Source organism: Anoplopoma fimbria, chromosome 10, assembly GCF_027596085.1.
Source record: "Anoplopoma fimbria isolate UVic2021 breed Golden Eagle Sablefish chromosome 10, Afim_UVic_2022, whole genome shotgun sequence".
Classification (NCBI taxonomy): Eukaryota; Metazoa; Chordata; class Actinopteri; order Perciformes; family Anoplopomatidae; genus Anoplopoma; species Anoplopoma fimbria.
The window spans coordinates 5,874,533-5,888,822 of NC_072458.1; the positions used below are offsets into that span (position 1 = coordinate 5,874,533).

The 14,290-nt window shown below is 42.9% G+C and overlaps 1 protein-coding gene across 1 annotated transcript in view; it reads right to left on the reverse strand.

Moving 5' to 3' along the window:
• jarid2b (jumonji, AT rich interactive domain 2b) overlaps positions 1-14,290 on the reverse strand; it is a 103,652-nt gene that overhangs the window by 36,681 nt on the left and 52,681 nt on the right. The window contains exon 3 of the mRNA XM_054606065.1: positions 8,173-8,296. Coding sequence (XP_054462040.1) covers positions 8,173-8,296 — 124 coding nt within the window. The remainder of the gene's footprint in view (positions 1-8,172; positions 8,297-14,290) is intronic.

The window sequence follows — 14,290 nt, forward strand, 5'->3', positions numbered from 1 at the left end:
GTAGTCCCTGTGTTGATTTGTGCAAATGCGTCCTCTGACTTTTAGAGCACTCTGCTCAACTTAATACTGTGAAGTTCTTTACAAGCCATAGCCGGAGTATTAATTGGAAAATAATGGCACATCTTAATTGAATCCATTCCAAAACTACAAACAAATCATGATAAAGAGAATGAGATCAGGAAAGACAAATGGCAAGAAAGAAAGAGAGAAAAAAAACAACTCTTTGGCTAGGAAGTATGAAAGTGTGCCAGGCCAGAAAAAAAGCAAGTAAAACAGCTAAACAATTAGTCTCTGTCATTCATTTTCATAAACCTGTTAGATGCCAAAGAGACAGCAAACTGACCAAAACGACACGTCGGCAAAAACAAAGAACCTGTTTGAATAATTGTATAATTTGAATGTTTCACATTCATCCCAGTAGCTCAAGCTATGTCAGACATTCAGAATCTGTGGACCATTTTGCAAAAATAACATGGCACATCTGAATCAAGCAGAGTCTTAAACTTGTCCACAGTGTGTCCCACGGTTTGATAGATGCTGGCATGAGGCTGTGCTAGAGTCAGACTTTCTGTTCCCTCCCATGGTAAAGGTTATTGTGTGAGGAGAAGAACACTGATCCAGAGTCTGTACCTTAGGGGCTGTATTAATTGGCTCCAGATGGCCCACATGGGCCTGATAAAAGACGACCTCACTGCAGCTGGCTCTGCGAGTGTGTGTGTAAGTTGTGAATGTGGGTCTTGAGTTCATTTCGTCCAAATCAGAGCAAGATGAGTGTACATGTTCGAGTGCATAAGAGTGAAATGTGTATGAATGTTTATATGCAGGAATTAAGCTTCACAAAAAGTGTATTAAAAGGCATACATGACTTTAATCAATGTCTCTATCTATATTTATGTCTGTGTGTGTGTGTTGTCTGGCAGTCTGTTCTGATCAAATCCATCAGCAGATCAAAGAGTAAAAAACAAAGTGTGTATATTCGCAGTGATAACACTGTAATTGACACCATGTGTATGTGTGAACGTGAGCATTTAGGCATCTGTATGAAAGAGTAAAAGCAACCCCAAGGCTGCTATGTTTCAGCAGAAATACAAAACTTTTCTCATCCTACATGTAACTGTGAAGTCACATTTAGTTTGGCACATAGCAGATTTAACAGCTCTAATCATGTTTATCAAATGAGTTACTTATTAGCCTATAGGCAGCAACTGCCAGGGTTAAAAGTGCATTATGGTAAATTCAAGAGTTTGAAAAACCTTCTTTGTAAAACACTACACTACACACATCATCGAACTAAATAGTTGTAACTGAACACTCTGCTTACTCAATTTGTTTATTGTTTTCCTGTCTCCATGTATTGAAGAGAGGGATGACACTGCAGTGAACTGGCCCAATAACCTCGTGACCTTCACGTGTGCAAACAGCCCCTGTATTGACCCCAGTCACGTATACAGTGAGCATGTGCACGCCAAACACAAATAAACACCACCATAAGTCAATGAGACGAGGCCACAGAGAGGACACATTTGCACACAGACATCCAGTTATTGCTCACTATATTGTACACACAGTAGTCCACTTGAACAGGCCTCGATAGTCATGATAGAAATGTATATTCTACAGTATTTCTGTATTTTTTCTGAGCATATGGTTATACGCTCAACTACTTTGTGCTGACATCATGATAAATGTGAGGTTGTTATTCAGTGATGTGATAGGGTGTGTGTGTGTGTGCGTCTCTTTGTCCCAGTTCAGCCGTGACAGCTATATGCTTCAAGAAGGCCCGATGAGGCCAATATACATTTGAGATAAAAGATATAGCAGGGCCTGTGTGAATATTTAAATATAACCTTGGCTTTTCACTCGCCACCTTTTTTTTTATTGAATGAAAACGAGGAGAGGGGAGATGGCCTGATAGGCAGATGTGCAGAGAAAAGACATCTTGACAATAGATCAAGCTTAGCTATATCTCTGTGAATATATAAATGCTATATTAGGTCAGGTGGAAGTCAGCCATTGTCCCCTTTGTCACCTTAAAAATGCTAATGCACAAAAGCGGTACTGCGCTTAAGATAAACGCCACTAAAATGATTTCAAAACACCAACAGAGCTTTACCAACATGTAGCCAGAGGTTTGGAATGTGATGGGAATAACATGGCAGAAAAAATAAAGAATGAAACTGCTCTTCCTGCTGTGCTTCCTTTAACTTAGGCCAGAAAGAAAACGATAAAACGCTGCAGTTACACATAGGCTTTTGTTAGCAGTCAAGCTCCACTGCTCAGGGCTATTTGCTACCCCCCCCCCCCTCCCCACTCTTTCACAACACATGCTGAACTCAAACCCTATGACCTCTGACCTTGCAGACCTCCTCAGTCAGCCCTGGGAGTGGCTGACCACGGCCAGATTAAGTCAATAAACCTTTAAAAAAAAAAGGATTCTGTATGTGCTTAGCAATCAGTCTAATTAAGCCAGAGGCCCATATGTAGACCTTCAGAGACCTTGAGTGGACTTGAGGCCTTGGGGCTAGAGACATAGCAGACTGTGGCTCAAACAAAGGATCTGGGACAAATGGAATAAGGTTCGGCTTGAATTAAAGGTGCATAAACCGAAAGGGAAACATGATTTTTTTTTATTTCGCCATATTTGTAATGCAGATTTAGCGGTTATTTCCATCTCGGTATCCTTTGTTGCAGCTAAGCTTAGCACACAGATCTGAAAAAAACCAAAAACATTAAGTACACAGGTACACACAAGCCTGGTGATCTTAGCAGCAGCAACAAGCCACACACATCTTAGCACACACACACACAGCAACAACAACAAACACACACACACCCCACACCCACACACACACACACACACACACACACACACACACACACACACACACACACACACCTTTGGACTGATCAATTTCACAACGGAGCGTTTCTAATTTACAGATGGTTCCCAGGTCTGACCCTTCCAATGGGTCACTACACTCTGCAGTGGACACATTTGAAACATGTTTCTTTTCACACACATCTTACATATGAGCTCTGGCTTTAATAGCACAACAAGGTGTAATGTGCTTGCCTTTGGCTTCACCCAGTTTCCTTTAAAATAAATACTTTCTGGCTTTAACTTGAACACATTACTCGACAAGGTATGCTTCTTATTAAAAGGTGTCTCAAAATGAGATATTCTAATGAAATCATATACTTATTCTAATATATAGAAACAGTATTCTGAGTCATATTTATCAATATGCAGAAACATCTTAACAGCATGGCTTACAATAGATATTTTTGCAGCTAAAATAAAATAACACACTATTAAAATACTTTTATGGACCTTAGAATGACAGCCCATATTGCTCCAGATACAAACAGTATAAAGTATATCCTGTCAACCATCTTGATTTGGATGTCAAGAGTCATTACTCAAACCAGTTGAAACATGGTTTATCTGTGCTACAATCACAATACTAGCACGAGTCTGTGTGCAGACTGACAGCATGCACTGTGGTGGATGGCTAATGCGGCTTCACCATGCCATTTAGGAAAAGCTGAAGGCTTTCATAGAACTGCAAGAACACAGCGACAATGAGAGGAGAGTTTAGAGGAGATTTTGAAGAATTACATGCTGACATGCAGGGGTGAGTCACTGACAGACAAAGGGGGAGACACAGAGAAAATAATGAGACAACTGCTCAAGAGTTTAAACTGTACTCAAACTGACACAGACAGTATTTAGTGGTGTTGCAAATATCTTTCTTTTTTTTTTTAAACGACACACAAAGTCACCATATGACTGCGAAATCAAAGTTGCCATTCTAAATCCGGCTGGATGAACGCTAAAAGGCCTAACTGTCCAGCTTTCTACTAAGATCAATGGTTGTCTGTCTGTTTGTTTGTGCATGCAAGGACTCCACTATGTGTGAATACAACATTAAGTGTGAGTAGAACAGCTCGGTGTTGCACTAAATATAGGTTCTCTAACATCCAAAGTAAATCAATAGACACGATATGGCCCTCTATTAACACACACACATTGTGTAGTGTGTGCGTGCAGACCTGCGAGCACATGCATGTAATCCCTCATAAATGGAAATGGTGATTATGCATTACTGACAAGAGTCATTGGTTACGCTAGACAAGACAAGTGTGTGTGCGTCTGTATGTGTGTGTGTGTGTGTGTGTGTGTGTGTGTGTGTGTGTGTGTGAGAGTCTGTGTGTGTGTGTGTGTGTGTGTGTGTGTGTGTGTGTGTGTGTGTGTGTGTGTGTGTGTGTGTGTGTGTGTGTGTGTGTGTGTGTATATAGAGTACACACTTGGCATTCATTAAGTCAAAACAAAACAAGCGGCAGCAGCTGAGTGTGAGAGTGTGTGTCTTGGCTGAGACAACAGAGAGAGCAGATTCAAAGAGAGCCAAAAGTGGGGTTCAGTAAAGAAGGAGAGAAAAAAAAAGAGACACAGAGAAGAGGGACGGAGAAGGAGAGTGAGAGAAATGCAGAAATTAAGTTAAGAAGGCTCTTTAAGAGGGCCACTCAACCTCTGATCCACACACTATACCCACACTTTTGCAGTGCTTAATAAGTTTGCCTTCAGTTTTTTGAACTCACGCACAGTTGAACTAACAGCGAAGTTGCCGGGGGCAAAAAAAAAACCTCTTGTAAGCATCAATCAGATGAGCTGCGACAATTTAAATCATATCAGATTAAATGCTCGAGATTTGTGTCACATTCAGGGGTCACCAAATGACTAACAGATTAATGATGTTTAACACAAATCCAAAACCAGAATACCGACATTCTCCAAAGCATATCCAACAAAGCCATAAAAATGTCATCAGTCATGAAAAGAAAAGAAAACATGCTGGAGTCATGTTTAGATTGTACCAGTTCGATGAGCAATACTTTTCCAATTTCCGATGAATACCACTAAGTGATTTATTCATACCCTTAATGACTAGATGCTGACAAAAAGCCAAAATGATGACAGCTTATTGGAGAGGACGCCTCTGTGACAGCAGCATGTTTTATGACTGAACGAAAGACTTCCTTCAGTGGTAACCGAAAAAGTATTCAACTGCAAAAAAGAAAAGGTAAATCATATGGCTACCTGCAGTACTCTGCTAGCCAAGACAACAACTTCATGGTAAATACCATTTAAAAGCCTGCTCTGGGACTTGTCTTGACACCTCAGCGACTGTTAAATACACAGACTGTCTTCAAGCTGATTCAAATGTGGAAGAGGAACAGAGGTGCAGGAAGGATAAGTAGGTCAGTAAACCATGGCAGTGAAGACGACACTGTGTGGGGTTTGGAATGGAAGTTTGCGAGTGTGTTTGTGTGTGTGTATGTATATATTTGGCAGGGGAACCCCATTTGGAGAATATGGTCATGCTGGTAGGAGAGGGGTACAATGAGCTGGCATGTTTGAGGGGATGTGCTGCCAGTCTCTCCGCCACTCTCAGGAGCATGGGAAGGCAAACACAGAGTTGATCTCAAAGACTTCTAAAGGAGGCCGCTTCCTGCCAGAAATCACTCGCACCTGTCCTTCTGTCTCTGTCTCCCTTCCTCTCTCTCACTCCACTGCTCCTCCCAGTCTCTCCCTCTCTGTCTATCCCTTCATCCTCTCTCCACGGTGTGAAACTTTTCTCGCTTAAAAAAAAAAAAAAATTGGAACCGACGAACGCCGCCACTCCTCCCTTCTGTTTTTAAGCCAGTGCCAGGTGTAAAAGCTGCTGGCATCATCTCAGTTGGTCCTGTTCAGGAGCAGTGCGGGGCCAGCCATAACGGGGCACAAGAGTCATCCTTCACACACACACACACAAACACACTAAAGCGCGCACACACACACAAAAATACGCTTTTTAAGAGGGCATGAGGCATTGCCAAGTGCTGGCTAGGCTTGTGTTTCATTAGCATCAGATAGAAAGCCTTTCTTCATTCAGTCCGGCTGTGTGTATGCATGTATGTTTGTTTGTGTGTGGAGTGAACTAATAAAAAAAGAAAATCGTGGAGCAAGCTGGCCTCTAACTGCAAGCTGGCCACTAACTGCACACACACACACACACACACACACACACACACACACACACACACACACACACACACACACACACACACACACACACACACACACACACACACACACACACACACACACACACACACACACACACACACACACACACACACACACACACACACAAGAATACAAGTATATGAGAGTGTCCTTGTTAGTTGTTATTCCTTCCTCGGTTGGTAGAGAGTGCAGTGTTAATGCTTTGCTTTAATATAAGCCGGAGGGCGAACTGGTTTCAATTCAACACTTCCTGTTGTTGTCAGTCGGGCCATCCTCACTTACGATTAATCACCAAGTTTACGATCCAACCTCATTCTTCCTGTCTTGACCTCAAGATAATGTTTTCTACTTATGCAAGAAATGATTTTCTGTCTGTTTTACACGTTCATCCTCACTTCATAGTCAAGGATGTACGATTTACCTACATTCCAAAGTCTACAAGATCTCTAACTTCTCCGTCTCTGGAGCAGCCTTCTAAAAAAAAAAAAAAAAACATGAATTTCTTATCAGCTGTTTCAGAGGCACGCTCTTCTGTTTCAAAGGCCAGGTAGATGAAAGCTTGTAATGAACGTGCTCAGATTTGGAGGTTACAGTATCGAATGACAGCTAGCGGGACTTAGGCAGGTGCTCGACACGCAGTGAATGGAGCCTGTATGGGCCGCTCATTACAGAGGGACATCTGCTGCTGTCCAGCCCCCAGACTCCGCCCCTAGCTTTACACTGATGCTTTGATGCCCTGTCACCGTGTGTGTGTGGGAGAGAGAGAGAGAGAGAGAGAGAGAGAGAGAGACTAGCGGCAGAACAAAACAACACGGGCATGCACCCACGCTCAACCACACACACCTGCCATCTACAGTAGCCGGCTGTTTGAGATTAAAAAAAGATAAGAAAAGGGTCTATGGCTGCTGGAAATATAAGCATGAATGCAAGTGTGCAATTTGTGCTTTATTATATGTGAGTGCATGCTGTGTTGGGGCGGAGGGAAAACATCAGCTTTGCGGCACACACCAGCTATTTTAATCTGCCGTATACTCTACAAAGCATGATTATTATTTGTAAATCATATTTTCCAGCTTGTGACTTTAAAATCTGCTTCATGCCTAATGCATTATTGAAGCATGGCATTTTACAAAATACCCTTTTATTCCATTTTCCAACAACAAGATGGAGCACTGTTTGTACCAATCTATCTGGCAATTTGTATTTTTTTTTTTTCACAGTCAAAATCCTTTTCAATAATCTACACCTTCTTTAAAAAAAAAAAAATCTTAAATTACCAGTTTATTGTACTGTGCAACAAGTTACATTTTTTTAGATGATTCATTTGGAAATGCATGGCAACATTCCTTTAAGTGGCTAATTATAAATGACTGAAATGGCATTTGCATTAAAAGATGAAGGCGTGTGCTCATTAAAAGACCTCGCAGCTCTTTAAGCGCAGCTACTGTTTACACTTCTCTGTTGACTGTCATCTTCTATTACAGCACTAATAGCCAACTTGCTCTGCTCCAAAACATTTTACTGCACACACTTTTGAGTGAGGAGGAGGGGAAGAGTGCATACACTAAAAGATATATAATTCATTGCAATAGCACTGGAACATTTTTGAATTGATTTTGCTAGAGTTAGAGAGAATACATCTGAAGCATGCTGAGACAGAAAGGAATGAATTACACAGAGACAAAGAAAGCAACGGAGAAAATGGATAAAGTGTGTTTAAAACAGTCTAGAGACCTTAAAAGCAGCTGGTATCATGAGAATCAGAATCAGAATCAGCTTTATTGGCCATGTATGCGTACACATACATAGAATTTGACTCCGGTTACTTACGCTCAATAATACACAGAAACAGACAAATAAACCCATCAGGGCTCAGGATATTCATCACAACTAAGATGCAATTCATAACATGGGTGCAAAGTTTCTCATTGCACCCCCCCCCACCTCACACATTCATGCTCACAGTATCAGCAGCTTCTGATATGAACTCAAGACAGGCTCACAATTCTACACCAAAACAAGATTCAGGGCTCTATCAAGCTCTTTAATGACTCAACAGGATCAGTGTTACCTTACACACAAGAAAACAAAACACACTGTCTCACCTTTTCTTTGCAGGTCCGTCCTCGCCGTACTCGCGGCTCCCGTGGCCCGGAGAGCGCAGGGACCCATCTTCTTTGTGGCTGCCCTTTGACCCCGAGCCGTTCAGCTGCCCATTGGCTAGGGACCCTGAGGAGAGAAGCGCCGTAAGGATTACCAGAAAATACGTTTAAAGTGACACATATCCAGCGATTGTTACTGAAAGGCAAACTCGCATATCTCATCACGTATCGCCACAACTATTGCTGCATCATGGGGGCTAGTTTAGGAGTGAGGAGACCGTTACTTGTTCATGATTCTGTCCACATTTCCCTGGTCAAGTGCAACTACTTTATTCTCTGCTGACGTATGTGATGTCTGCCCTTTGACAATGAATTAAAAGAAAGAAAAAAAACAAGCCTGAGGCAGTGAGAGAAGTGCACAGATATTGGTGGACTTGACGTTCTTAGAGAGCCCAATTGGCAGAGCCCTGATTAAATATTTAGCAAGCAACTCAGACAAACAAAATAAGCCCCCAGACAGATTCTGAAATCAAACGCAACAACAGGCACAGAGAATTCAAATTAGGTCAAACAGAGGAGAGGAAGTCAGTGGTAATTAAGGGAGACAACCAAATTAAATAGATAACGCAAGGCTTGATTTCCTCATGGGCAGTTATTGCGTTTCTTGGAACGTGTCATACGGGCCTGTGTGATTCAACAACAGTGCATGAAAGAGCAAACGTATCTGGGAAACAACTGGGAGGGAAGTTCAAAGCTGAAAAGCTTTGAACTTCCCCTCAGAGTTCTCTAAAAAAAAAAATATCTGAATGTGGGAGCTGCCAAGGAGACTGAAACCAACTGGAGACAGAGGGGCTGAAATATCACTTTGCAGAGCTGAAAGCTGAAGATTTATATCAGAGAGTGAGCAATGCAGCAATCAAACATTTGACACTGACAGCAATTCATCACATTTTACCCGTTGTGACCCGTTTTGACTATTATTCATGGCTGACTGGACTCAGTATGGTATGCTGTGTAATTATTCACATTTATTTTGCAAAAAACATAATGATGACTCACTGAATATTCAAGCCTCAAGTGGTTTGCTTAACCAAAAAACACTGCTGTCATAAACCCTTTTCATTCAACTTTCTTCTGGCATGTCACTTTGGCTGAGGGATTCCTAGTTCGCTGCCTTTCCCAGCACACCCAGTGAAATTCCATTTGACTGATGCTTCGGAGAGATGTGTCAATCACCCTGCACCAAAAAACTCCAAATGGTGGGTGTCAAAAGGAAAATAAATTAAGATGATAATGACAGTGTAGTGCGGGTTAGGATAAGTGGCAACTTGAATGATATCCATTTAGCGAGGAGGCTACTGTCGAACAAGCCCAGGCATTGTGTCATGTGAGAAAGATGGGATGGGATGGGGAGGTCAAATGACAGTGTAGGAGACAGGATGAAGATGAGCAATTGTAGAGCAGGTAAAAGGAGATTTCAAACGTATGATTTAACTGAGATTTGTGAATGTGCTTTGGGCTGAATGAGCACACACGCACAGAGCCACACTTTCTCATATTGCACAGCCAGACTGGCGGTTGGTTTCTCTCACAAACACACACACACACACACGCAGGCAGGGCAGGTCAGTACCTGAGAGCCTGAGTAACAGTCATCAGACACGCATCGCTGCGGTCAGAAAGTTTAACAGGCGCCGGCGTGATGAGTAAGGCCATTGCACTGTTGGAAATGCTTTATGGTTATAGAGCCGCTAAGTCTATAGGCCAGTGAATCACTGCTTCACAATGTCAGGGTTTGCACGAAAAGCTCACATCCGCTTGCCTAGAACCGATAAAGAAGTTCCCTTAGAGAACGTGGAGGTTTTTCCCTTTCGGGCAAAATTGAAAATTTCTCAAAATGAAGAAAATCTTCATATGGCAACTGGGAATTTAATTAATTCCCATTTAGGAAAGATGTGAAAAATTCAAAATTAGGACATTGAAAATGATAATTAGTTGAGGCACTGCAGAGAGGAGATGGTGCGAAGAGGCTCATCACGACTTTGGGACAGTGTGCTTTGCCAGTGAAACTTGCACCAGAGAAAAAAAACAAAAACTAAAATAGCTCATTAACTTTAATTGTGCTCAGAAAATGACTGACGCATGATGTCCCCACAGAGCGCAAACAAACAGGCAGAGGCCCGTTACACCGCCCCCTCTCCATCTATCCTCACGATTCCTCCAAAGAGTTGTTTGACATATGCTGGTTGCACATGAATGCCCACCTGAGGGCCAGAGTTGGGAATCTTGGGAAGGCAGAGGGCTGGGGATGGGCGGGTGTGGCCGATGGGCCAGGAGCCAACGGCTGGTGTCTTAACCCGAGCTCCTGGTTCTGGTAGAGGACGAGGTTAAAGGCTTGGATGGGATGGGGCGGTAGAGGGCAATGCTAGTGTGCCATCCCAATAGCTACTCGCTAATCAGATTTATGCATGCTTAACTAAGCCGATCGCCTCACTATGTTCACCTCAAAGTCTCGAGAGAGAGAGCAGGAGGAAGTGAGCAGAGGTACACAGCGTAACATAGCATATCACAGGGCTGAGAGGAGCCTATTAGTGTGAGCTGCAGTAATAAGTGGAATTATAGCAGAGTAGTCATGGCAATGCAAAGAAAATCATAATTTGGCAAGGAGTGCCCTTATAGGTTATTGATTACACTTTGAAACACAGACTTAATGTGAGAATGAGTGCAACGCCAAACATAATGTACAAGGAACCATATTAGAATTGTCAATATAGTGTAGATAGCTATGATAAAATTATTTCTCGTTTCTAGCTTTGCAGATATATTGTAGTAATCTGTCTTTTGACTTGTAAATTAACTAGTAAATTAACTATTCTGTACAATTTGCAGTAGGATTCCTAAAGTTATACTAGACCTTAATCTCCCTTTCCGTCTTGTAAACAAGAACACTAACATTTTATTTCATGCCCTTTGTTCAAGTAATCCTCTGGGCCTGTATAAATAAAAAATTGTCAGATGATATAAAAAGAAACAATGGGAAGTTGTATTTTAGGGAAACTCCCCATAGTATTCATTCCCAGAAGCCTGTCAGAGTAGAGGCAGATAGTAAAACTGACTGCCTGGCAGGATGGATTCCAAATAGCTCAGAATAAATTGCTCTTTCCTTTTAAAATTGGACCTAACAACGCTGCATGACACTTACCACAAACCAGAACAAAAGCGTGAAACACTGTGCAGTTCAGAAACACAACTTCTGCTTTGTGCAGTTCAGGGTCGTAAATCTAAAGCATCAAAGAGAAGGATGGGGGTTCTGTAATGGCCTGAGCTGTTGTATAAAAAAAAAAATAAAAAAGAGCACGTGAGGACAGAACAGATGAAATCTCTTTCAATCTTTTGATTCGATACCGAAACTCTCCCTCGTTCGGCTACTGGGATTTTTCTGATTTAACTCCTTTTATCCAAACCTTTCATCCTTCTCTGCTGGTATTCCAGAGAGTGAGTAGTGGGCCCACACAGTGTTTTAGCTGCCACGGCTGCCACTCTGGCAATGCAATGGCTGGTGGCATGGGAAATACAGACGGACAGCAGAATGACAGCAGAGCGAGTGCTGAAGAAAAGGGGACGACACGCTTAAAAAAAATAAAAAGGGGAAGACCGGCAGCTCCTGAGATGGGCAGACAGACAGGAGGAGACAGAGGGGGGACAGTCAGAGGAATGGGCAAACTGGGAGCCCTCTCTCTTCAGCCCCCTTCTGTTTTTTGGCCAGCAGCCAGCTCCTCCATCAACAGCACTCAGAGAAATGGAGAGGGAGGGGGAAGATACAAGAGAGAAAAGAGGTACGGACGAGTCCAGCGGGAAGAGATGGCGAGGTAAGGAGGTAGAGGAAGAGGACGTGGCTTTAATGATTCGGAGAAAAGGAGAGGAAGGGTGGGAAACAGGACGGAAGGGTGGCGATGGAGGAAGAATGGAAACGGAGGGACGGAGGGGTTTGGATGACAGATAGTGTAGGTAGTTAAGACAGACGGGGCAGAGGACAGGAAGGACAAAGCGGAGAAGAAGGTGATGGTGAGAAAAAGGAAGACAGAGACGGATGGAGGAGAATGGGGGGGAGAAAGAGGCTATAGGGAGGGAGATTGGGGGTGTGGAGATACATCGAGGAGATTGAGCGGCGGGATGGGGAGAGGAGACAGGAGCTTGCGGAGGAAGGCGGTAACCAGAGTCCTATTGATGTGTAATGAAACCCTGCATCGGGTGGGGGAGAGACAACCGGAAGGACAGACGGATGGAGGGAGACGGGGATGTAAAAAAAAAAAAAAAAAAAAAAAAAAAAAAAGGAGAGAGGGAGAATGTGGCTGTGATGGAGCGGGAGAAAAGGGCGAGTGGGTGAACAAGCGGAAGCTGGCACGCAGAAGGGCATAATGTCATTTGTTAAATAATGCAGACGGCGGGCGGGAGAAGCAGGAAGTGTGATGGACACAGAGATGGACGGCTGCCAACAACGAGACACAAAGTGGCTGGGGAGATGGCATGATTGCTATCTATGGGCAGGGAGAGGACTGGGTGGGTGGGGAAGTAGAGAGACATACACACACACACACACACACACACACACACACACACACATGCAGCTGACTGACAGACTGCCACGCCCCCTTTAAAACAGATCGCCACTGCTGACAGACAGTGACGGAAAGGAGGAGGAGGAGGAGGAGGAGGAGAAGGAGAGAGTGAGAGGCTGGGGATGGATGGAGGTATGTGGGGAGGTAAAGATGGAGAGACAAATGGTGCTTTAATGATGTATTGCTGTAACCTCCTTCAGTCAGGTGACACCTATTTCTCAAAATGGAGGATGCTTATCCCGAAATATACTGAAGCAGAGAAGACCTCGCCTTGATTTGGCCCAGATCTTGTGTCTAAACTTTAAACATTTATTTAATTATTCTTGTAATCTTTTAGACAGAATTGATTATTTCAATAATCAACATGTTTGTTTGTCTTTATAAAAGAATGTCAACAATTCTCTGGAACACGCTTCTCTATATTAAATATTTTTTCTGGTATTCTTAGTCTACTATGACAGTAAAGTAAATAGCCATTTTTCACTATTTTCTGACATTCTGTAGACCAATCTTTTACCTCATTGAGAAAAGAATAGTTGGTAGTGAAAATAATTGTTTGTGGCACCCAGGCTTTAATTTATTCTATTATAAAATAGTAAACAAATGTTGCTCAAGGAAAACACTTTAAACTGCCCATCATAGTTTCCCAGAGCCCAGGGCGATGCCTTAAAATAGCTTATTGTGTGAAACCAACAGTCCCAAACATCAAATTTACAACAATATCAAAACAGAGAAAAGCAATAAATCCTTTCAGGTTGAAAAAAATAAAAATGTTCTAATGCAAATACACAAATATTAAAATGTTCTGCCAATCAAGTAATCCATTAACTGACTAATTCTTTATAACAGTTATCTGTAGTCTTCTCAAACTCTATACATGTCATATTTAAGGTTCATGTACATGCACGGTCTGGATCCAAAATGGCTGATAGTTTCATAATATTACCCATATGAGACTTAAAACTGTGGCACATGTCTGGCCCCAACATGAGCCCACACTCTCTAACCCACAGTCCTCTAAAACAGCAGGAGCTGCCCATTCAGGATGTAACGCACGCTGAGTGTGATCTTCCAAAATGGCTGACAGTTTCACCGCAACATCTATGTGAGCCGGTGGAGAACTGTGCGGCTCGTACAACCTCCAAAGCCCTGCTAACCCACGGTGCTCTAAAACAGCAGGGCCCGTCTATTCAGCCCGGCTCCCTTTTGTGTCAGCGCGGGCTGCTGTCGTTACCCCCAGCACGACGGGCCGCCGCCGCTTTCTAATGAGTCATTTTTATTCAGGCGATAAGGTCAGCTACCCGCGGCGGCTTAAAAGGCCCCGAGGAGCTGTGGAGTGGCAGCTATGAGATGCCAGACAGACACACAGAGATACAGCAGCTACAGGGAGGGGAGGGGGGGGCGCCCGGCACAGACGGAGAGAGAAAAATGAAGGTGTGAAAAAATGTATAATCATGACCAAAAAAAAACACTAGGTATAAAAGATAAGCTACATTTCAAAA